Source organism: Silene latifolia, chromosome 4 (assembly GCF_048544455.1).
Source record: "Silene latifolia isolate original U9 population chromosome 4, ASM4854445v1, whole genome shotgun sequence".
NCBI classification, from domain to species: domain Eukaryota; kingdom Viridiplantae; phylum Streptophyta; class Magnoliopsida; order Caryophyllales; family Caryophyllaceae; genus Silene; species Silene latifolia.
In genome coordinates this window covers 2,336,190-2,359,542 of record NC_133529.1, presented here as the reverse complement: position 1 = coordinate 2,359,542, position 23,353 = coordinate 2,336,190, and the positions used below count along the sequence as shown (strand labels likewise).

The 23,353-nt window shown below is 43.8% G+C and overlaps 1 protein-coding gene and 1 non-coding gene across 2 annotated transcripts; both read right to left on the bottom strand.

The window, feature by feature from the left end:
* Positions 1 to 163: 163 nt before the first annotated feature.
* On the bottom strand, positions 164 to 3,549 carry LOC141652532 (2-methyl-6-phytyl-1,4-hydroquinone methyltransferase, chloroplastic-like). The gene is made up of 3 exons (XM_074460050.1): positions 2,544 to 3,549; positions 889 to 1,195; positions 164 to 583 (listed from the first exon to the last, which is right to left on the bottom strand). Exons 1-3 carry the CDS (start codon positions 3,107 to 3,109, stop codon positions 428 to 430), a joined length of 1,029 nt encoding a protein of 342 aa, XP_074316151.1. The 5' UTR covers positions 3,110 to 3,549; the 3' UTR covers positions 164 to 427.
* Positions 3,550 to 7,639: 4,090 nt separating this feature from the next.
* LOC141654480 (small nucleolar RNA R71) lies at positions 7,640 to 7,746 on the bottom strand. Its single transcript, XR_012548039.1, has one exon. It is a non-coding gene; the product is annotated as a small nucleolar RNA R71 (small nucleolar RNA).
* Between the last annotated feature and the right edge of the window lie 15,607 nt (positions 7,747 to 23,353).

The window sequence follows — 23,353 nt, the reverse complement described above, 5'->3', positions numbered from 1 at the left end:
AGACATGGACTGCGCCAATGTGGAATTTACTACCAGGTCGTTGTCTATATCCGCTTCTTTTGCAGGTCAGGTCCAATGGGCGAGATGCCCTTGAATAAACTCTAGGTTACGCAAACACGTAGTTTTATAACAATGTTCATTTAAAAACCACCGAACAAGAGTATTTGTAAAAGACGAGAACTTATTATTGCCAACTGAGCAAGGCAACGGGTGGTTCTAACATCTAAAAGCAGAAAGCATAGCTAAAAAAATCGTCAACACCAAAGTGTGCAACTTCTATGAGTCTATAACTACTCGAAAAAGTTTGCCATTTGTTTAAAGAAACTCAAATTACACATTACTATTATTCGGGTTTTTGAAAATAAAGAGCCTACCTCACTCGGGAACCACGCATCTTGATCCATCCTGCGACTGGTTTACGTCATGCTTATAGTGGCATACTTTTGGGGACGATTTTGTCTTTGATCCACATATACATAGGCAAGAGTACATAGTATGTTGATGCCATCACCCCAAGAAGGAAGCGGTAGAGAAACACAAGTGGCTTCACCGGCTCTTTCACATCCTCGGCTTTGGGACCAAGCTACATCACAATATTTCAGTCAAAGGCAAGCTTAGTCGATTATAGACATTGAAATAATTGCATTAGTTGAAGTACGCATCAAAATTCTTCCGTGGTTTGAGGAGATTAATCACATTGGAGAGAACAAAAATGACGAGAGACGGGGAGAAGGAAGTTAGTCAGTTGTGGATGTACCTAGTTTTAATTCTTAATACTTGGTCCCACAAAAGTTGTGTGATAAAAGAGAGAATTTTGGAGAACGAAGTTAAAACGAAACAATGCTTTCAAGGAAGAGGCGTGTTAGCACTCGAATGAGAGAGGTTTACCTGTAATGGAGAATCCCCGGAGGCAGGCTTGACGCCAGTTACAGAACAACCCATGATAAGCCCATGGCGACGAACCCCTCTGTACCACTTAGGTCCAATCCTTTTAATTTGTACGTCCTTAAATCCCGCCTTTGTAAACCACTCAATATATTCTTCCTCCTTGGGGAAAAGCATCCACACATCAGCAAAAAAGCGAGAGAGCCAGAATGTTGGATAGACAGGACCAATCAAGCAAGCTTTGCCTCCAAGTTTTAGCACCCTGTACGCTTCCCTTATGCCTCGTTGAGGATCAGGCCAATATTCAATGCTGTTCAGAACCAAGTACCAGTACAAATCAGCACACGATAAATGTATGAATGATGTTACCTCTCATGACCATCTCAAACTAATAGTCGAAAGTCGAAACGCACTCTCAAACGACAACAAAGTGCAAGTTTAGAAGAAATCAGTCACTTTCCGAATGTATAGTGTGACTATATCAAACTACTACCAACACTTCATTTTAAAATGACTTTGCATGTCTACTAGAAAAACACAAATACTCTCATTTATGTCGGCGAAATGTGACCATTTCATGATAAAATGTAACCATTATCGGATAAATAAGAATTTGTGGATGGTTACTTTTTGGTATAAAATGGTCATATATCTTCAGTCGCAATTTGAGATCCGTCACAAGAGAGCCCAACTGCTAGAAAAATGACAGTAGAAACACAACTCAGAAAGTCAAACTTGACGGATACTTCGTACCATTTATTTGCAGAATTATTTATATAGACATGCACAATGAATGCTCCATTTCATTCCATCCTAATTCCTAAGTTCTAAACAATTTGCAAAATTAATACTCCGTAATTCAAGATTTTGCACAATTTTCATACCGTAATCTAAATATCATGCATATCCCATTAATATCATCCTCATTTGACTTTAGTAGTCAATTGAAGTCAACTTAAGCAATTAAAAAGTTGTAGATTTGTACATTTGTCAAGATTGATGAATGTATGAATGATGTTACTTCCTTATGACCATCTCAAGTTTTAGCAGCCTATACGCTTCCCGTAATCTAAATATCATGCATATCCCATGATGTTAATTCCTATGAATGATGTTACTTCCTTATGAGTCGTGACCATCTCAAACCATTAGTTAAAAACTCTCTAAAGAAAACAAAGTGCAAGTTTAGAAGAAATCAGTCACTTTCCGAATTTATAGTATGACTATATCACAACTACTACCAACACTTCATTTTTAGATGACTTCGCATTTCTAACTAGGAAATGACAGTAAAAACACCACTGAAAATTGATGGATACAATTTACTTGCAGAATTATTTATATAGACATGCACAATGAGTGATCCATTTCATTCCATCCCAAGTTCTAAACAATTTGCTAAATTAGTACTCCGTAATTCAACTCTTTGCAAAAAATTTATACCGTAATCTATATATCATGCATATCGCATTATATCATCCTCATTTGACTTTCATGGTCAATTAGAGTCAACTTTAACAATTAAAAAATTGAAGTTTTGTACATTGTCAAGATTTGATACCTTCTGAGCATCGAAGTCAAATGAAAACAATATAAATAAGACGGAGGTATCATAATTTAAGTTAAAACCCGAGACAACAAAAGAAGACATGCAATACCTTCCAGCAGAAACATATCTATCAGCATAATCAGTAGGAAAGGGAAGATCCTCAGCATCACCCTCAATGATCTTACATTCCTTCAAAGGCTCCTTAGCCTTTGCCTTAGCGAGCTGATGAGGTGACTGATCCAAAATGGTGACATTTTTCGCATCCACATGTTTAACAATACCCAAAGTAGTAAACCCAGTTCCACCACCAACATCAACCACAATCATATTCCTATTATTCAAATCGGCCGGCTCCAACGCCTCCGCCCTCATATCCTCATTCCAATGTGGTGGATTCACAAAGTTATCATACACTATAGACAAATACCTATAAAACCAGAAAGCCTCTTGCTTGTGCTGTATAAACCTAGGTTGTGCAGCAGGCCTAGATGCTGAAGAAGCACTACATTTTGTAATTAGGGTTTTGGTCCTTAAATTCCTAGGTTTATTTGGTAAAACCAGATTCAATTTGGGGATTTTTTGATACTTAGCATTCAAATCTGACCCTAATCCATACATGGGTTTTCCCCCAATTAAAGACAGTTTATCAGTTCCATTCAACATTGTAAAAGACATTAAATTTCACAAAAATGACAGATACCCAGATGCAAAAATCAACTAATTTGATAAATTAAACACTACCCAGATACAGAAATCAACAAATTTGATGAAAAAAACAGTACCCAGATGCAGAAATCAACAAATTTGATGAAAAAACAGTACCCAGATGCAGAAAGGAACTAATTTGATGAAAAGTTTTGAACTTTTGGAGTTTTTAATGAGTTACAAAATGCATGCAATTAGGAAAACAAAGTAAAGAGCATACCAAAGAAGAGTAGAAGAGAGGTAGAAGAGAAGGAAAGTGTAGAAAGATGATGAAGATGATGATACAGTCTATGGACTGGAATGATACAAAGAGGCTTTTCAATCTCTTTTTGTAGTGAAGTTTATTGTGGGGTCTAATTTATCAGTCGACTGATAAACAAGTGTGGGATGTGTGATGATCTTTGTTTTCTGTTTTTTCCGGAAAGTGTGGTTTTTTTGTTTTTATAAAATGATGATCTTAACAGTTCATAGACTATACATCTGAGGTAGTGCCTCTTATTTTTTATTTTTTGAGTTTTATTTTAAAGTTTTTGAGTTATGCTTTAGTATAAAGTTTTTGAGCACATTTACTAAAACATTACACTAAAAAAATATAATATTGCTCAAAAACTATATTTATAAGGGTAATATCTCAGAAAAAATGTGTATATCTTCAAAACTACCCTGGCCGGTGTACTACCCGATGCGTAATCCTTTTTCTCTGATCTTAAAGTGAGCGTGAGTTAGGTTAACAGGTAAAGTTATGAGTACTGAGTTCGAATCTCATCAGTAATATATTGGCTTTGGTTTTTTTTTCACCAAAAGAAAATGAATGATTTTAACAAAAATTAGTAAAATACTCCGTATGTCCAAATAATTAGACCTGTTAAATAGGTTGGTGAGAGACGAATCTAAATACAAGTCGCATTAAAAATACAAGTCGGATTACAAGTGACCAGAGTCATACAGCTCGCAGACTCGCAGGTTGGGTTACGTCATAATATGGGTCAAAAAATTATATTTTTAAAAAAATTAAAGCATATTTTATATTAGTATTTTAATCATTTGCATTAATTTAATTGAACAATTATAGAAATTAAGTTATTTTAACAATGTATAAATTTAATTTTTTTAATCGTGCTTGTCATTCAAAATACTACTCAATGAGTCGACCTTTTCAGTTCGGGTTTCAACCCTAAATAACGGGTCATTTCAGGTTCAGGTGGAACAAGTCGCGAGTCGAGATTGTCAGGTCTTGACCAAGAAAAAAATGGATCGAGTCAGATTAGATTTTGACAGGTCCAGATAGAGCCCATAGAGTTGATCAAATGAGATATTTTGCCCAAAGAAGGGCCAAGTTTAAGTTAAATTTTTAGTTCACGGGTAAGTGGTTTAGCCGGTTTTGGAATTGGTTAATGGGTTACACCTAGGGGTGTTCATTCGCGGTTCGGTTCACCGAACCTCTAATTTAATTCGGTTCGCACACGGTTCGGTTCGGCAAAACTCCGAACCTAAACCGCACCGTTAGAAACGGTTATAAACGGTTCGGTTAACCACTTTAAACGATTATTAGCGGTTCGGTTACCGGTTAACCGATAATCGTTCTATATTACTTTTTTTCCAGTTTTCGTTAATTTTTGGGAATTTTTTCTAATAGTTTAATTAAATTTCATTATATATTATACCCAACAATAAAGTTAATAAGCTAAACATTAGCATTAATCAATTTAAGAAATTTTAAATTTGGATACACTAAGAAAATTAAACGAACAAACAGTTTTTTATATAATATTGTTCCGGGTGTAATTTCGGAGCAGGATTGTGACCACTTGAACTTGTAGAATGATGTCGTTGCTTGTCTCTTCCTTTCATTCTTTCCTGTAAAGATGAACAAACTGAGGACTCGGCTTGGGGCCAAACGTACTCACTCTGACGCTCAAGTCAGTAAACTTAGAGAGATAAGTTGTATGTTTAACTTGGCAAAGTATATTGTAGAGAGATAAGGGAGTTTATACCAGATTATTGGATTTCTAGTTTTTTGTTTTCTTAATGAGAGATGTGGAGTATTTATAGACTTTCACCTTTTGTCACGTAGTGGCCAAGTGGCCAAGTGGTCGTAGCAGGTGGAAAGACTGTCCTACCCTCGGCCGAGGGACCCATGACAGGCCGGCAGGCCTGGTTGACTTCATGCCGAGGGGACTGGATGTGAGTACACGGATATGTCTCTCGACCGGCTAGTTGCCGAGCCGAGACCCAAGTGACAGGCCGACAGGCTTTGTCGGTTAGGCTATTTTTCCTTTGACTTGTTGTCTTTTGGCTTTGACCTTGGTCAATATGTTGACTCGGTCAGCGGGTGCAGAATATGCCCCATCAATTTGCCCCCAGCGTAGTCTATTGATAGGTCCAAATTATATACATTTTTACCCCAATATTTAGCTCAATTTTATATGTATTATGCACTACCTTTAGTGTTTATGAGCTAATATTTGCTTTCTAGTTCCATTTGTATGTTTTCTCATGTTTTGTAGGAAAATGAGCTAAAATGAGCCCAATTCTATTCAAGTACAAATACTAGAAGCATGAGCTAAGCTAAAGAAGAGATGATGGACCAACATGGAAGATGTTCATGGACTTGCATGGATAAAATGATGGATTAATTTGAAGAATTACAAATGCAAAGTCAAGCCCAAGTATAAAATCAAGTGTTAAAGCCCAAGTAGAGAAGATGGGAGAATGTCTTGGATGCTCAACTTTGGATTCTCATGGAATGCTAAATTGTGTGATTAACCAAAGGCTTAAAGATGGGATTAATGGCTCACATGGGATTCTCTAGGCAATTACTCAAGCAATTAAGAGGAAATATTTGGGGTTGACCCCTTGTATTTGCTCTAAGTTTCACCCCTCATTTCCTATATAAAGGGTGTAGACTCCAACACTTTCACACCACCATTCACATACACAATTTCTCATATTTCTCTCTAAAGTTTAGTAGTTAGATTAGTTTAGTTATTATCTTAGTTTAGTTTAGATTTACTTTATGTTATAAACATTTCAATACAATTTCCATTCAAGTTATATTCCAATTTACATTTACAAGTTATTTATATTACAAGTATTGTTCTTCCATTTCTAATTGCAAGGTAATTTCTTATTCATATTTTCATTATGTTGTCATTTGTCACTAGTTTAATTTACATTTCCATCATGTTAGAGTAGTTTCTTTTGTCTAGGGAATAAAGGAAGCCATGCATGATTAAGTAATATGTAAATGTCAAAAAGAGGTTAAGCTAAATTGATAAATTGTTTCTATCACATGTTTGCACCTTAATGTTTAATCTATGTTTAAAGGCCTTATTCATTGATTAAGTTTGTTCATTCGTTCTAAAAGTCGAGAGGCACGGAATTGAATTAGACTAAACATGTGTAGTAGGACGACCTAGTCATGGACGAGAGTTTCTCTAGGACCCGGTCTATGGTTGACACTAATATCGTAAGGTGGGTGTCTTTAAGCCTAAACATTTATCGTGAAATCAACTTCCTAACTTGACATAAACATTTACGTAATTAGCATGTGTGACCCGACCTCCCTAGACAATTTCTTTTTATTGTTGTTTTCATTTTATTTGCATAATCCAACCAACCAATCAACAAACGTTAATCTACCAAGATAAAATTCACTCCATAACAATTAATTAACAACTCCCGTCTCTTTGTGGTTCGACCCCTACGTACTACATTAATTTGTGTCTAGGGTATAAATATTATTTTTGCATAGGTGTGCGATAGCCTATCAAATTTTGGCGCCGTTGCCGGGGAAACGGTTTTATTGCATTGTGAATTGTTGATTTCTATCTTGTTTTTCTTTGTCTTGGGGAACACTTGTTCCTTGAGACCGTTACTTATCATTTTCCTAGAAATTGTTGTCTTATGCCCAGGTCCTCTCGTAGTGGAGAATTGCTTTCACCGGATTCCGAACCCGAGAAAACCTTTAGGAGAAGACGACGATTTTGGAAGGAAATTAAAGAAGCCACTTCTCCCATCCAAGTTGAAAGTGCTAGAAAGTCTTACTTAGACGATCTAGAGGTTCTTGAAGAGGAGGAAGTTTCTTGTTCATCATCTCCACCACCATCATCATCTACTACCAAAAAGATGGTGAAGCTTTCCGATCACTCAAAGCCCACCGCGGCCATGCTTCCGGCCGGAATCACAACCACTCAAATCACCGCGCCGGACTTCGAGATCAAACCGGCTTTCATTAGCCTTGTGGAGAGGAAGCAATTTGGAGGAAGTCCTTTGGAGGATCCTAATTTGCATGTTCAAAATTTTTGTGACTATTGCTCCATGATCCGTCAAACGGGCGTCACCCAAGCCCAAATAAGGGAAATACTTTTCCCTTTCTCTTTGAAGGATAAGGCCAAGCTTTGGATCAATAGCCTTGACCGCACCACCTTGGGAATCACCAATTGGGAGACATTGGCTCTTGCTTTCTATCAAAAGTTTTTTCCACCGGAGAAAACTCAAACTTTGAGGAGCCAAATCACCGGATTCCGTCAACAAGCTCTTGAGAGCTTATATGAGGCTTGGGAGAGGTACAAAGAGCTTCAAAGGCAATGCCCACACCATGGGCTAGATGAATGGTTTCTTGCAATAACATTCTACAATGGATGTTGTGCCGAGTCCCGAAGGATTCTTGATTCCGCCAACAATGGGCGGTTTGATCAAATTGACACCGATCTTGCTCATTCCACGATCGAATCTATGGCGATCCATGATGCCCAATATGTCAATTCCCGAGTTGTGCCATCCAAAGGTAAAGAAGAATCCTCTAACAATTCTGTTTTGCTAGCTCAAATTGCTTTGCTCCAACAACAAATAGCGGAAAGGGATGCTAGAGATTCCATTCAACAAGTCAATGCCATGTCTTCAACAAGCCAAATCATTGTGTGTGACGGTTGTGGAGGTGCGGGTCATTATGCCGCTCATTGTCGAGCCCCTATCGAAGAGGTAAATGCTTTTCAAGCTTTAAGACAAAGTTTATATCCACCGGGTACATTTTCCAACACTTATAACCCGAATTCAAAATTCCACCCGAACTTGTCTTATAATAGCAACAATGTACTTAACCCTCAACCCCCACCACAACAAAATGCCTATGTTCCTCAACAACAAAAGTATATCCCTCCACCGGGTTATCAAAATCAACAAAGGCCCCCACAAAACAATTACCAACAAAATCCACCACAAAATGGCCAACAAAACAATCAAGGAGTTGGTAAACTCGAGGGCATGATAATCCAAATGCAAAGGGAATTGTTGGCTCAAATTCAAAAAAATGATCAAGCTCATAGTGCCGCGGTCAAGATGTTGGAACAACAAGTGGCTCAATTAGCCGCTTCTAATTCTCAAAGGAAGAATGGTCAATTACCTCCCCAAGGTGAGCAACCACATGAAACCGTTAATTCTATTTCCTTGAGAAGTGGCACAAACTATGATGGGCCATCCATGACTTTGGATGAAGAGGTGGTTGTTAAAAAGGCTAAGCTTGGGGGAAATGACAAAAAGAAGGCTAGTGAAGAGCCTCTTGTTAGGGACCGTGTACCATTTCCCCACCGATTGTTGATGCTAAAGAGGAAGAGCAAGCTTGATGCCCAAGTTGTTGAGTCTCCTATGCCAAAGGAAAGTGATGAGGTGGTTGTTGAAGAAATCTCTCCTAATGCTAAGGAGAGTGATGCCGTTTCAAAGCAGGTGAGTGCTTCCAAGGAGAATGAGAAAGAGATAGTGAAAGATGTGGAGGATGCTCCTCCAAAAGAACTTGTTCAAGTACCATTTCCCCATCGTCTAGCAAAGTACAAGGAGGAAGGTAAGTTTGCTAAATTTTTGGAAGTTTGTAAGAATTTGCAAGTCACCATCCCGTTTATGGAATTGATTACCCAAGTCCCTTCTTATGCAAAGTTTATGAAGGAAATTCTCTCAAAGAAGCGATCCTTCAATGAGGTTGAGACCATTGCTTTCACCGAAGAGTGTAGTGCACTCTTACAAAACGAGTCTCCCCCGAAACTTACGGACCCCGGTAGCTATTCTATTCCTTGCACTATAGGCAAATATACCATTGATAAGGCCCTTTGCGACCTAGGTGCTAGTGTAAGTGTCATGCCTTATTCCCTTTGTGAAAAACTTAACATGGGTGCTTTAAAATGCACAAGTATTACATTGCAAATGGCGGACCGTTCTTTAAAGCGACCTCTAGGTGTCTTAGAAGATGTACCCGTCAAAGTTGGTAAGTTTTTCATACCCGTTGACTTCCTCATCCTTGATATGGCCGAGGACATACAAACCCCAATTATATTGGGTAGGCCATTTTTACGCACCGCGGGTGCGTTAATTGATGTGAAAAATGGGAGGTTAACGTTGGAAGTGGGTGATGACCGGGTTTCCTTTAGCAAAAACAACACTATTAGAAGCCCAATGTTACAAGAGTCTTGTTATTTGCTTAGCACTGTGGACTCTTCTTATGCCTCTACTACGCTTGGATCCTCACTAACGGATCCGTTGGAGGACGATATGGGTGTTGTTTGCTTTGTAGGTGATGATGCTAAGGGCACTATTGCTAAGAGTGCCAAGAAGAAGAAAGGGAAATTTTATTTGAAGAATTTCAAATGGTTGAGAAATGCAAAGATAGCTATGAAATGGAGCTTGGTTGGTGGCAAGCTCAATGACAAAACTTGAATCAAATAGCTTCTTACGTCGTGCGGGACGTTAAACCAGCGCTTCTTGGGAGGCAACCCAAGCTTTTTATTGCTTTTATTTATTTTTCTGCAATTTATTGTTTTTCGTAGTTTAGAAATAAAATGTTCGACTTGACGATATTTCTTTTTGTGATTCTTAGGTGAGAATGAAGGAAGGAGAATTAGATGAGAATCTAGCACGCAACTCCATGCATTAACCCCGTTCGGGGACGTGGTTTTCGAGAAACGAGAAGGGATTAAAACCAACACGGAAAAATTCAAAAAACACGAAGAGGAGGTCAACCCCGATCGGGGTTGGGTGGCCCCGATCGGGGTCGTGGTTCTGTGACTTTCCGGCCTTCTCTTTATACGGGTAAAAAAAAGAGGATCGAATTCTTTCGATCATTTTCACACCCGATGGTATTTTCTCTTCCTTTCTCTTCCATTTTTCTATAATTCTTCACCTTAATCACATAGAAGCATCTACATCCCCCCGAATTCATGCTAGCTTGGGGGAGATTAGCAAGTTGAGTAAGTTTTTAATTGCTTTGCATTTTAGTTTCGATCTTGCAACCCATTAAACATAACCTCTAGTCCTTCCTGTTTTGTGCTTTGAGCCATTTTCATGGTTTGATTGGGTGATTCGGATAGTTAGCACATTGAGGACAATGTGATGTTTAGCTTGGGGGAAGATATTGCATTTGCATATAGCATAGTTTGCATGTAGTGTAGAAAATTTGAAAATTTTTGAGAGAAATTTTACTTTCCTCTTTGCTTATCCTAATAATGGCTTATTGCTAATGATTTGTTCTTTTATGATGGATATTGCTACATGGGGATGTCTTGACATAGTAGGTGGGAGATGAAAAATGAACCAAATAGGCTTGATCTTGACTATTGGCAAGCTACAAATTGGTAAGGTAGAGCCTCCTTAGACCGACGCATCCATATCCGGTCTCTCTTAGGTGAGTGTAGGTGTCTCCTTGTGATGTGTGTTTCATCAAAACGCACAAGTATGGTTCTCATGTCATCTCTTTATAAGCATGCATTCATTTGTTATAGCATTTTGGAGCCATTCACATGATAAATTTAGCATTTTTGACCCCTTCACAAAATTGATCCCTAGCTACATACACACAATTGCCTACCTTGTTGAGCTAGTAGCTTTGATTACTTGTGTTTGGGTGCTCATTTAGGATTTGTTTTATTTTGAAAGATCATTGTGAGCTTGGTCTTAATGCTCTTGAAGAAGAAATGAGAAAAAGAGGAAAAAATGGAAGAAAGAAAAATGGAAAAGAATGAAAAATGATGAAAAGAAAGAATTGAAAAAAATGATGAGAAGATGAAGAAAGAAAAAGAAAAGAAAAAAAAAAGCATGAAAGAAAATGAAAAAAAGAAGTATGATTTGAAAAGAAAAGAGAATAAGAAGTTGATGTGAGAAACTCTCATGCATTATTCACATATTTTGGAGAGTTTACTTATGATTTGTATTGTAATTTGGAATTAGAATTGGGATTGAGCATCCTTACATTTGGTTGTTGCTAGCTTGACATTAGCTCCACAATCCATAATTCATTTGTTCCCCTTTCTTACCCATTACGTATTGCCTTCTTCTTACCCATTTGGCTTCTTTTTCATGCTTACATATGATTGCTTTTGGCTTGTAGTTTTGAAATGTTTACCATATTAGATTGCGGGCACATTGTTATAAGTCGAGGATAGTTGAGTGTTTATTCACAAAATTGTCCTTTCACATATAAAAGAGTTTGAGTGCCCCGTGAGAGTCCATAAGTCAAAAGATCATGCAAGAGCTTAAAGGTTCATTTCGAGTTTTCCATGCTACGCCGTCATGTAAATCTCATCCATGTTTTGCTTTATTCCTTGCCCATGTTGTTTCGGGTTTTAAAATCATTATGCTTAGTTTGTTTGGGATATTGCAATCGATGGGATATGATTTCTTGCTTGAGGACAAGCAAGGGCTTAGCTTGGGGGAGTTTGATAGGTCCAAATTATATACATTTTTACCCCAATATTTAGCTCAATTTTATATGTATTATGCACTACCTTTAGTGTTTATGAGCTAATATTTGCTTTCTAGTTCCATTTGTATGTTTTCTCATGTTTTGTAGGAAAATGAGCTAAAATGAGCCCAATTCTATTCAAGTACAAATACTAGAAGCATGAGCTAAGCTAAAGAAGAGATGATGGACCAACATGGAAGATGTTCATGGACTTGCATGGATAAAATGATGGATTAATTTGAAGAATTACAAATGCAAAGTCAAGCCCAAGTATAAAATCAAGTGTTAAAGCCCAAGTAGAGAAGATGGGAGAATGTCTTGGATGCTCAACTTTGGATTCTCATGGAATGCTAAATTGTGTGATTAACCAAAGGCTTAAAGATGGGATTAATGGCTCACATGGGATTCTCTAGGCAATTACTCAAGCAATTAAGAGGAAATATTTGGGGTTGACCCCTTGTATTTGCTCTAAGTTTCACCCCTCATTTCCTATATAAAGGGTGTAGACTCCAACACTTTCACACCACCATTCACATACACAATTTCTCATATTTCTCTCTAAAGTTTAGTAGTTAGATTAGTTTAGTTATTATCTTAGTTTAGTTTAGATTTACTTTATGTTATAAACATTTCAATACAATTTCCATTCAAGTTATATTCCAATTTACATTTACAAGTTATTTATATTACAAGTATTGTTCTTCCATTTCTAATTGCAAGGTAATTTCTTATTCATATTTTCATTATGTTGTCATTTGTCACTAGTTTAATTTACATTTCCATCATGTTAGAGTAGTTTCTTTTGTCTAGGGAATAAAGGAAGCCATGCATGATTAAGTAATATGTAAATGTCAAAAAGAGGTTAAGCTAAATTGATAAATTGTTTCTATCACATGTTTGCACCTTAATGTTTAATCTATGTTTAAAGGCCTTATTCATTGATTAAGTTTGTTCATTCGTTCTAAAAGTCGAGAGGCACGGAATTGAATTAGACTAAACATGTGTAGTAGGACGACCTAGTCATGGACGAGAGTTTCTCTAGGACCTGGTCTATGGTTGACACTAATATCGTAAGGTGGGTGTCTTTAAGCCTAAACATTTATCGTGAAATCAACTTCCTAACTTGACATAAACATTTACGTAATTAGCATGTGTGACCCGACCTCCCTAGACAATTTCTTTTTATTGTTGTTTTCATTTTATTTGCATAATCCAACCAACCAATCAACAAACGTTAATCTACCAAGATAAAATTCACTCCATAACAATTAATTAACAACTCCCGTCTCTTTGTGGTTCGACCCCTACGTACTACATTAATTTGTGTCTAGGGTATAAATATTATTTTTGCATAGGTGTGCGATAGCCTATCATCTATGCCGTGGTATGGACCTTCGATGCGTGTTGAGCGTATTCTGCGTATGTCGAACTTCTTCCTCGGCTTGGTTCTGTTCAGGCCGTACCATATCCCCCCTCCACATTGTTGTGTAATGGACATCGAATGTGGAAAAGGAAATGGCGCTGGCCGAGACCAAGGTTGAGAGTGCCGTGTGCTTTTGATTGCCCCGGCCGTCGCCAAGCTTGGTTGATCGGCGGGCGTTGGCAAGTAGATACCAAGGAGCGTGTCAAAGAAGATTGGTTATCGTATGTCGATTGACATTCCGTGGGTCGCATGCTTGACACGTGGCCTGGTACTGATTGGTGGACGCTTCATGGGCTTTGCTCTGATTGGTCCACTGAATGGGCTTTGCTCTATAAATAGAGCAGTGTGCCCCTCATTTTGACCTGCAAACTTCTTTTTCTCAAAAAATTTCCTCTCTCTAGTTTTCGAAGCGTTTTCTCTCTCTAATTTTCGAAGCGTTACTCGGCGTAACACTTTCTTTCAAGGTAAACAAACAAATTTTTCCCCAACTTTTATTTGTTAATTAATTGTTGCCACCATGTCTGCTGCTGATGCTCTGCCTAGTACCTCAACTCCGGGGGGCGAACCGTCGCATCCCGTTGGACAGGAGCCACTGGTTGTCACTCCGGTAGGGTTCGGGGGTCGCAAGTCGCCTTCTCCTGAAATCGACGAGAAATACCTCGAGGATTTTGATGATGATGATGATGATGAAAAGACCCAATCTGACGCACAGAGGCCGCATTACTTGTGGCACGGCGAAGCCTGTTCGATTAAACCGGATCTCGTTTGGACGAACAAGTTCGCTCGTGTCGCCGGGCCTGAACTTTTCGAAGACCACTACAACTTCAGCAGGGGGTATAGAATAATTGTCCCTGTGGGTGATCAGGCAGTCTGTTGCCCTCCCGAAGGTTGTATCGGCGTATATATTAGGCATCTGGAGTATGGGCTCCGTTTTCCTCTTAATGAACATGTCGCGGCCATAATCAAAGCCATGAATGTCGCCGTGGCACAACTGCATCCGTTGGCCATTAGGACGATTATTGGCTTCGTATGGTTTTGTCTTTTTAAGGGGGAGGCCCCAACGGTGAACCTTTTTCGCCGCTCCACCATCTTCTACTGTCCCCGCCCAAGGCGTCATGGGTGGTACAACAGACTGGACCGAGCCGGGTACGTCACCGTCTCCAAGCTGACATCCTGCAAAGACTGGAAGGGGCGGTGGGTATATGCCGAGGTTCCAGAGGACTATCCACTGCCCCGGTCCTTCCAGCGCCGCGTCAATTTGCGGTGTGAGAGTCAGGGGGAGCATGAAAGATATGTCTCCCGTAATAAGATTAAGATGGACGCCAAGAAGGTCTATATTAATGATGACGAAGTGCGGGCAATGAGCATGTTTGAGGCGACGAAGGATGGCACGCCGAAGGGATGGATGCCTCCGACGCAGATCGTCTTTCAAGACGAGCCGCTTTGCCACGTCGGCCTCATACCGGCCCTCAGCCAGGGTGAGTAGGGTCGGTGTGAGGCCCCTCTTTGCTTTTATGCTTCGATGTTTTAGCCTCGGTTTACTTCTTTCGCTTAACTCACCTTTGTTTCTTGCATCGATTTGGCCGGATCTCTCTGTCTCCATCCTACGCAAGTTGGGACTTGACCAGGACAGGAGAGTTGTTGAACTGCACCCCAAGGCCGCGTCGCGTGATCGCAGGCTGGCCCCGCTCGAACTCATGGAGCAGGCGTTGAAGGCAATGGACGTGGGGGCGACTCAAACAGAGATTGGCGGTAACGTGCCGCGCCGTAAACCAAAAGCAACGTCTACGGCGGCTACGACGTCAACTCCAACTCGATCTCCGATCCCCATAGTCCAAAAAGATAAGGAGATCGTCAATGTTGATGAGGACCTCACCGTTCTGGAGGGTCCTCCTCCTTCAAATAAGAGGAAAGAAACAACGCCTGCTCCTGCTGTTACCGAGGCAGGGAAAGAGAAAGGGTCAGCCGGCCCTCTATCCAAGAAGGCCAAGACTGGTACGGATCTAACCCATGGCTCGGATTTAGCAGGTTCCTTATGCATTCCCGATGACAAAGCTTTACGATATGTCGATGAATGTTGACATGGACGCTTTGTCCGGGGTTTTTATAGATCGGCCTGCCGTCGCCACCGTTGTTCTCACCGAACGGCAATTGGAGAAGCGACTGTGCGAGACGGCGACAAAGATGCCGCCGCCGACTCCTCATCCGAGAAGGCTTCCTCCGTTCACTCGGGGCGGACGGTATAAGGTTGGCTAAAAGGTCGTGAAGTGGGTCAAGCCGCTGACTCATATTATCGAGCAAGAAAAGCTCGTGGCTCAAACTGCCCCTACGCTCGAACGGCTTAGGCTTGAGCTTGTCGCTTTTAGGAAGGAGGCCGAGAGGACGAAGAAGGACTTCCTGGCCACCATGAAGGACTTCCTCGCTGAGCGAAAGCTTAAGGAAGACGCCGAGAAGGTGGTCCCGGCCGAGAGAGCTAAGGTTAGTCTGCGTTGGTGCCGACGCCGCTAAGTCGGGAGGAGAAAGACAAATTTGAGGGCGGCTATAAGGCCATGGTTGAGCGAGGGGAAAGATGGAAGACCCCGTTCGTAGAGGCGAAGGAACATAAGAGCACCAAGGCTATCTTTGCTCAGAGGGAGAAGGACATTGAGACGCTGAAAACCGTCATCATCCCTGACATGTGTGCCCGGTACAGGGACCAAGCTGAAGATGCCACAAGGGATGCGATTAAGGAGCTCCTTCCTGAAGGCACCTTTCCGTGGCAAGATTTTGACAGATTTTGGATGAGAAGGCGGCCGCCGCGGAGGCCAAGGCCGCGCCGAGGCGAAGGCGGCGAAGGCCGCTCAGAAGCTATGCCAAGGCGCCCATGATGATAAGGTGAAGGAGGCTAGAGAGGAGGCTTAGAGGGCAAAGGCAAGTGAATCCGCCAAGTCGTCCTTCCGGGCCGCCCACCGTTGGTGATGTCTTTCACGCCGGTGGCGAGCAAAGAATAAGCATAGGGAGACGGGCGGTCGTCACCAGATTCACCCGGCCCTTCGGACAGCTTCAGCTGTTCGGGGGCCAACTATTGAGCCTTTCCTCCCTGCCTTCCTTTTGGCGCTTCATGTCTTAATGTTGTAATCTTTTGTTGTTCCTTCGTTTTTTGTTTAAACTTTGGTAGGTTGTGCTTAGGCTATCCCTATGGGGACGGTCGTCGACTTTGTTTCACTTGTAAACATTTTTAATGAAGTTTGTTTTTTTTTGCCCTCGGCTTGGCCGAGGCTTTGATCTCATCCTCCATTCAGTTGTCTTCTTACGTTTTTAAACATATTGAGCGCTTTTTTTCGTTTTACCTTCGGCTTGGCCGAGGCAGTTAGATTGCGTATCTCAACTGTACTTAAACGTTTTTAGCAACATGTTGGCATGTCGCCGCTTCCTCCTTCACTCTGGCCTGGCCGAGGCGGTCGATTTGCGCTTCACAACCGCCGTTGTAAACATGTTAAGATATCGGTCGTTTCTCTTCGTCACTCCCCGCTTTGGCCGAGGCAATCGGGGTTACGCTCGACCGCATTCGTATCTATAGACATATTGATCGCTTCCTCTCGCCACTCCGGATTGGCCGAGGCGATCAGATTTGCGTTTCTCAATCCGTACTTATACGTTCTTAAGCATGTTGGTCGCTTTCGCGAGTATCAACAAAGATATGTAGTGATCGCCGGAGAGGCCGTGGCGTCTACTTTGGTGATTTGCCGGCTTTGGCCGTGGCGTCTACTTTGTAGTGGATCGCCGCTTTGGCCGTGGCATCTACTTTGGTACGACTACGGAGGGGACAAGCATTTCGATGGAAAACTTGGATCACTCTTCATAAGATATAATCACGCGTTGGGGTGCCCACAACGGTCTCGGACACCTCCGCCGCTATACGAAATATTTCCTAAGGTTGTCCGTGTTCCGGGGCTCATTAGAGGCACGCCCTCCATGTCTGTCACCGGATGTCCTCGGCCTCATTTCTTCAACCACCTTGTAGGGTCCCTCCCAGTTGGCCGTCATCTTACCATGGATGTTTCCTTTGTTGGTTGCGGCCGACTTTCTCAGGACTAGATCTCCTACTCTCAAGTCCCTTTTATGGACCCTACGGTTGTAGGCTCTTCTCATTCGGTTTTGATATACTGCCAAGTTGAGCCGTGTCGTATCTCGGCTTTCTTCGACCAGGTCTAGGGAGGCTCTCAGGCCTTCTTCATTTTCGACTGGGTTAAAGGTCCGCGTTACAATGCTCGGCACGCCGCTCAATTGCGGACGGCCTCGGACCCATAGACTAGGTGGAATGGATCGTGCACTCGTTGCTTCTTTCTCCGTGGTTCGAAGGGACCACAGACGCCGGTAGTTCATCGACCCCATCTTTCCTTTAGATCTTCAACCTTCTTCTTCAACCCGTTCAGTATTGTTTTATTAGCTGCCTCCGCGTGCCCGTTGCTCTAAGGGTGGCAGACGGAGGAGTACGCAAATTTGATACCAAGCTCTTCCAACCAATTCATCACCATGTCGCTCCAAAACTCTCGGCCGTGGTCGAATACAATGACTTGGGGTAACCCAAAACGAGTTATGACGTTCTCCCAAATCACCTTTCTTACGGCCGCCGTGGTCTTGGCGTGCCGCGACGACCTCGACCCATTTGGTGAAGTAGTCAACGACGACAATCAGGTACTTCCTTCCTCCGGAGGCCGTCGGAAATGGTCCTAATAAATCCATCCCCCACTGTGCAAATGGTAGGGGACTAAGTACCGGTTGCAGGTCTCGGGAAGGTGCATGTATTACGGAGCGTGCATCCGACAATTCTTGCACTTCTTGGTTTTTGCTCTGAATCTTTCGATGGTAGGCCGAAGTAGCCGGCTCGGAGAGCTTTGTGGGCTAGCGTTCTCGCCCCATGTGATGTCCGCAGATGCCTTCGTGAATCTCTCGTCGGTATAAGCTCGCGTCGGGCCGGCCGACACATTTCAAGAGTGGTCTTATTACGGACCTTCGTACAATTCTCCCTCGAACACCGAGTACCTTGCGGCGATCCTTCTTATCTTCCGAGACAGATGCGGTCCTCCAAACTCATTTGTCAACTTGTATTTCATTATCTGAGTCATCCACGTCGTCTCGGCTTCGATGTCGCCCACCATGCCGACGGTCTCGGTGATGCTTTTAGCATTTCGATATCCACCAAAGACGGTTCGACCGACATTCTTGATGCTTGAACTGGCAAGTTTTGAGAGAGCGTCGGCTCGGTTGTTCTTAGACCTGGGGATGCACTGTATTTGGAAAGATTTCAATTTTGAGGTGTCAGCTTTTACCCTTTCCAGGTACCTTACCATCCCGTCGTCTCGAGTCTCATACTCTCCTCGGATTTGATTAGTCACTAAGAGCGAGTCTGTTTTCAACACAATATGCTCCGCCCCGGCAGCTCTAGCTAACTCGACTCCAGTTATCACCGCCTCATATTCGGATTCGTTATTTGAGGCCGAGAAGGTAAACTTCAAGGCGTACTCAAACTCGTTTCCGTTAGGGCCGATGATAAGGATGCGCTCTCCCGAGCCGTTCGCCGTGGAGGACCCGTCGGTATACACTTCCCACACGCCGGGATGTGATTCTTCTTGATACGTGCACTCGGCAAGGAAGTCTGCAAGCGCTTGCCCCTTTATCGAAGGCCTCGGCTTGTCCGAATGCCGAAGCCGGAGAGCTCCACCGCCCATTTGATAAGTCTCGCGGATTTTTCGAATTTTTCTAATGCTTTCTCCAATGGTTGGTCGGTTAAGACCGTCACGGGATGTGCGTCGAAGTAGGGTTTTAGCTTCCTTGCGGCAACGACGACGGCGAGGGCCGCCTTTTCGATTAGTGGGTAATTTCTTTCGGCGTCCGCAGCGTGTATGGTGATAAAGTAAATTGGGTATTCTTGCTTATTTTCTTCCCGACGATTACGACCGACCGTGGCCGAGGTAATCGCTAAATATAGATATAGCGTCTCCCCCAGCGTCGGCCTGGACAGGGTCGGCAGTGTCAGAAGGTGGGCTTTCAGTTGCCTGAAAGCCGTGCTATGTTGCTCCCCCCAGCTAAAGTTTTTATTCTCTTTCAGCACTTTAAAGAACGGAGTGCTCTTGTCGGCCGACCGAGAGATGAAGCGGGCGAGAGCCGCCATTCTCCCGATCAGCGTCATGGCCTCTTTTCGATTTCTCGGCTCCGGTAGGTCTAGTATTGCTTTGACTTTCTCCGGATTGGCATCAATTCCCCTGGCGCTGACAAGCACGCCGAGGAACTTGCTTGCCCGACACCGGTTACATTTCTTTGGGTTGAGCTTCATCTTATATTTCCTTAGTGAACAAAATGTCTCGCTTAAATCGGCCAAGTGCTCGCTGTCAGACTTGCTTTTTACAATAGCGTCGTCGACGTAAGCCTCGATGTTTCGCCCTTTTTTATTTTGGAACACTTTGTCCACCAGCCTAGTGTAAGTTGCGCCAGCGTTCTTCAAACCGAACGGCATCATTTTATACATGTATGTGCCGTGAATGGTGATGAATGCGCACTTAGGCATGTCTTCCTCGGCCATGAATACCTGATGATACCCTGAGAAGGCGTCTAGTAGGCTCAGCATAGTGTAGCCTGCTGTGGCGTCAATTAAACTATCTATTCGAGGCAAGGGATAACAATCTTTAGGGCACGCTTTATTAAGATTGGTAAAATCAACACACATCCTCCACGCCCCCGACGATTTCCTCACCATTACAACATTTGCTAGCCACTCAGGGTAAGTACAAGGCATGATAAAGCCCGCCGCTAACAATTTGTCTACTTCAGCTTTGATGGCCTCATCCTTCTCGGCCGAGGAGTTCCTCATCTTCCGTTTGACAGCCGAGCGGTGGAGAGTACGTTCGGCTTGTGAACGATCACCTCCCGCTCACGCCCGGCATCTCGGCCGAGTATGCGAAGACATCTTTGTTCTTCCTCAGTAGGTCTAGGAGATCGGCCCTAAATTTTGGCTCCAGGTTAACACCGACAGTTACGGTGCGCCCTGGGTCAATTTCCACTTCCTCGGTCTCGGCTCCTTCGACCATGCTGACATGAGTGTTCATCGGGTCGCCCTCCTACTGCAAGGATGGGCTCTTCCCTTTCTCCGATTTCTTCGCCACTTTGAGGGATTGCATGTTGCACCCCCTGGCAGATACTTGGATGTTGACTATTTCATCTCTCTCGTCCTTTGAGACGAGCTTTTGGCTTCCCCGGTCCGAGACGTACATCAATGTCGTGGCCCGGATGGACATCATCGCATCGGCCTCGCTCAAAGTGACCCGCCTATGAGAACGTTGTAGGCGGACGAACCGTCGATAACCACGAACTCGTATAAAACATTTTTAGCCGCATCCGCTTGGCGAACATCACCTAGTCTGATTGACCCTGGGGGTACCAGTAGCCGGCCCGAGAAGTCGTATAGCGGGTTAATGCAGGGGGGCTCGGTCTCCAATCTTCAGACCGAGATTAAGAAAGCACTCCCCGAACATGATGTTCGTGTAGGCGCCCGTGTCAATCGTGCACCTTTTGACCAAGTGGTTGGCTATATCTAGGTGGACGACAAGCGGGTCGTCAGGCGGGGGCGACGACTCCCTCGTAGTCCTTCTTTCCAATGGTTATATCGGGGATGGTGGAAGGGGGATCGCTTTTTAGGCACAAAGTTGATGGCTTGGTACAACTCATTTAGGTGTCGTTTGTGCGCATTAGCTGACCCACCCTTCTCGTTTCCTCTGATGACAGCTTGTCCCCGGGCCTCCAAATACATACTTGCCGAGGCTCCCCTTTCGGATTAGCTCTTCGATGGCGTTCCTTAGGTGCCGACGATTGTCGCTTTATGGCTCTGGTGTGGCCGTGGTACTCACAAAATCGGCTTACGTCCACCGTCCCCCTCGCCTTGGGGGCCTTGCCCACTTCGTCCATCATTCTTGCTTAGGGTAAAGACCTCGGGCCGGAGAGGCGACCGGGGGGTGAGACTATTGTACCGCTTCGGTTGTACGGTCCCGAACTCCCCGGCGCCCGCCGAGTGTCTTTATTTCCTATTAAATCTCTCAAAGCCGTGACCTATTCCCGTCACGGCGGCCTTCATCTATGTTGTCCCTGGCTCTTCCTTCTCGGGTGCCCGCCACCGTGGCCTACCCAAGTCTTGTGATAGTCCTCCACCTTTACGGCTCGGTCGGCCATCTTTCTCGCGGAGTCTAAATTGAGGTCTTCGCACTTGATCGCCTCGTTTTTGAAATCGCCTTTCGGGGAGGCCTTTCATCGCCGCGAAGGCCGCCGCCCGGTGTTCGATTCACGGATCCGCCGAACCTTAGCGTCGAATCTTTTGACGTAGCCGGAGGGGACTCGTCCTCCCCCCGTCGGATAGTTAGGAGATCCGATGTTTCCACGCCCTTCTCTTGTTGCAAGCATACTTGGGCTATGAAATTGTCTCTCGTGTCGGCATAACAAGATACCGAGCCATTAGGTAGCCCCTTGTTCCAACTCTCGGCCATCCCATGCAGGTCGTTGGGAAGACTCGCACCACACCTCATCAGTCGCTCCCATACCGACATGTACGACTCGAAAGCCTCGGCATGGTCGGTCCGGGTCGCTATCCCCTTTGTATGATATGGGCGGCGCCTTCGGCTAGTCGGACAGTATCTCTAGGACATAGGGACCGAGGGGTCGTCGACCACGTGTCGAATGACACGCGGCGATCGGCTCCTCGCACCCTTAGTCCGCCACCTCCCTCCGGCGGGAAGGGCTTCTTATCCGACTTTGGTGAGTCGGACTTCTTTCATTCCTTCGGGCAGGCCTCGTTGTTGCGCGCGCAACTCGTCCTCCCGCGAGTTGGGAAGGACTCGGTCCGCCACTGGCACCACGGGCTCTGCTGGCGTTTTAGCACGCCCAACTCCTTGCATCGCTCCGGACAAGTTGTTCGGATTCACTCTATGGGCCCTGGTCACCCGTGGATGCGCCGCCTTCCCCGTCGTCGTGACAGGGGTAACCGCCGTACTACCCATCATGTCCAGGAATAGCTTTAATTTGGCCGCATCGACCACATGTCCCATGACAAAGACTTGGTCGGTAGGCGGCGGTGTTCTGCTCTTTCGCATCCCGAGCGCCGTGTCGCTGACTCGGCTTTGTGGGGGACCGCCCGATCTCGAGAATTATGGAACGTGTCATCCCGGAAGAATGCGCTTCCTTCACTCACAATTTCTTGTTGCTTTGACATCTTCTTAGCTCGCCGAATGTTTTTTTTTTTAATGTAGGTGACTAGCTTTTAGTACGTTTCCCCCACGACGCGCCAATTGTTCCGGTGTAATTTGGAGCAGATTGTGACCACTTGAACTTGTAGAATGATGTCGTTGCTTGTCTCTTCCTTTCACTCTTTCCTGTAAAGATGAACAAACTGAGGACTCGGCTTGGGGCCAAGCGTACTCACTCCGACGCTCAAGTCAGTAAACTTAGAGAGATAAGTTGTATGTTTAACTTGGCAAAGTATATTGTAGAGAGATAAGGGAGTTTATACCAGATTATTGGATTTCTAGTTTTTTGTTTTCTTAATGAGAGATGTGGAGTATTTATAGACTTTCACCTTTTGTCACGTAGCGCCAAGTGGCCAAGTGGTCGTAGCGGTGGAAAGATCGTCCTACCCTCGCCGTGGGACCCATAACAGCGGCAGCCCTGGTTGACTTCATGCCGAGGGACCGGATGTGAGTACACGGATATGTCTCTCGACCAAGCTGAGTTCTTGAGCCGAGACCAGTGACAGCCGACCGAGTGCTTTGCCAGTTAGGCTATTTTTCCTTTGACTTGTTGTCTTTTGGCTTTGACCTTGGTCAATATGTTGACTCGATCAGCGGGTGCAGAATATGCCCCATCAAATATTTTAATTTTTTGCTTACTTTTTTGTGAAACGGTTCGGTTCGCGGTTAACCGGTTATTTAAAATTGCGAACCTTAACCGAACCTTTTCCATAATAAAGTTAACGGTTCGGTTCAAAGAACCGCTTTGTCGAAACGGTTCGGTTAATCGAACCTTAAAAATGGACGGTTTTTCGGTT

What these genes read in the sequence shown, in the direction of transcription:
- LOC141652532 (XM_074460050.1), bottom strand. Translation starts at nt 3,109, where the DNA reads ATGTCTTTTACAATGTTGAATGGAACTGATAAACTGTCTTTAATTGGG. An exon ending in AGATATGTTTCTGCTGGAAG is followed by an intron (nt 1,196 to 2,543) that starts GTATTGCATGTC and finishes GGTTCTGAACAG; the next exon opens with CATTGAATATTGGCCTGATC. An exon ending in CCGGGGATTCTCCATTACAG is followed by an intron (nt 584 to 888) that starts GTAAACCTCTCT and finishes ATTGTGATGTAG; the next exon opens with CTTGGTCCCAAAGCCGAGGA.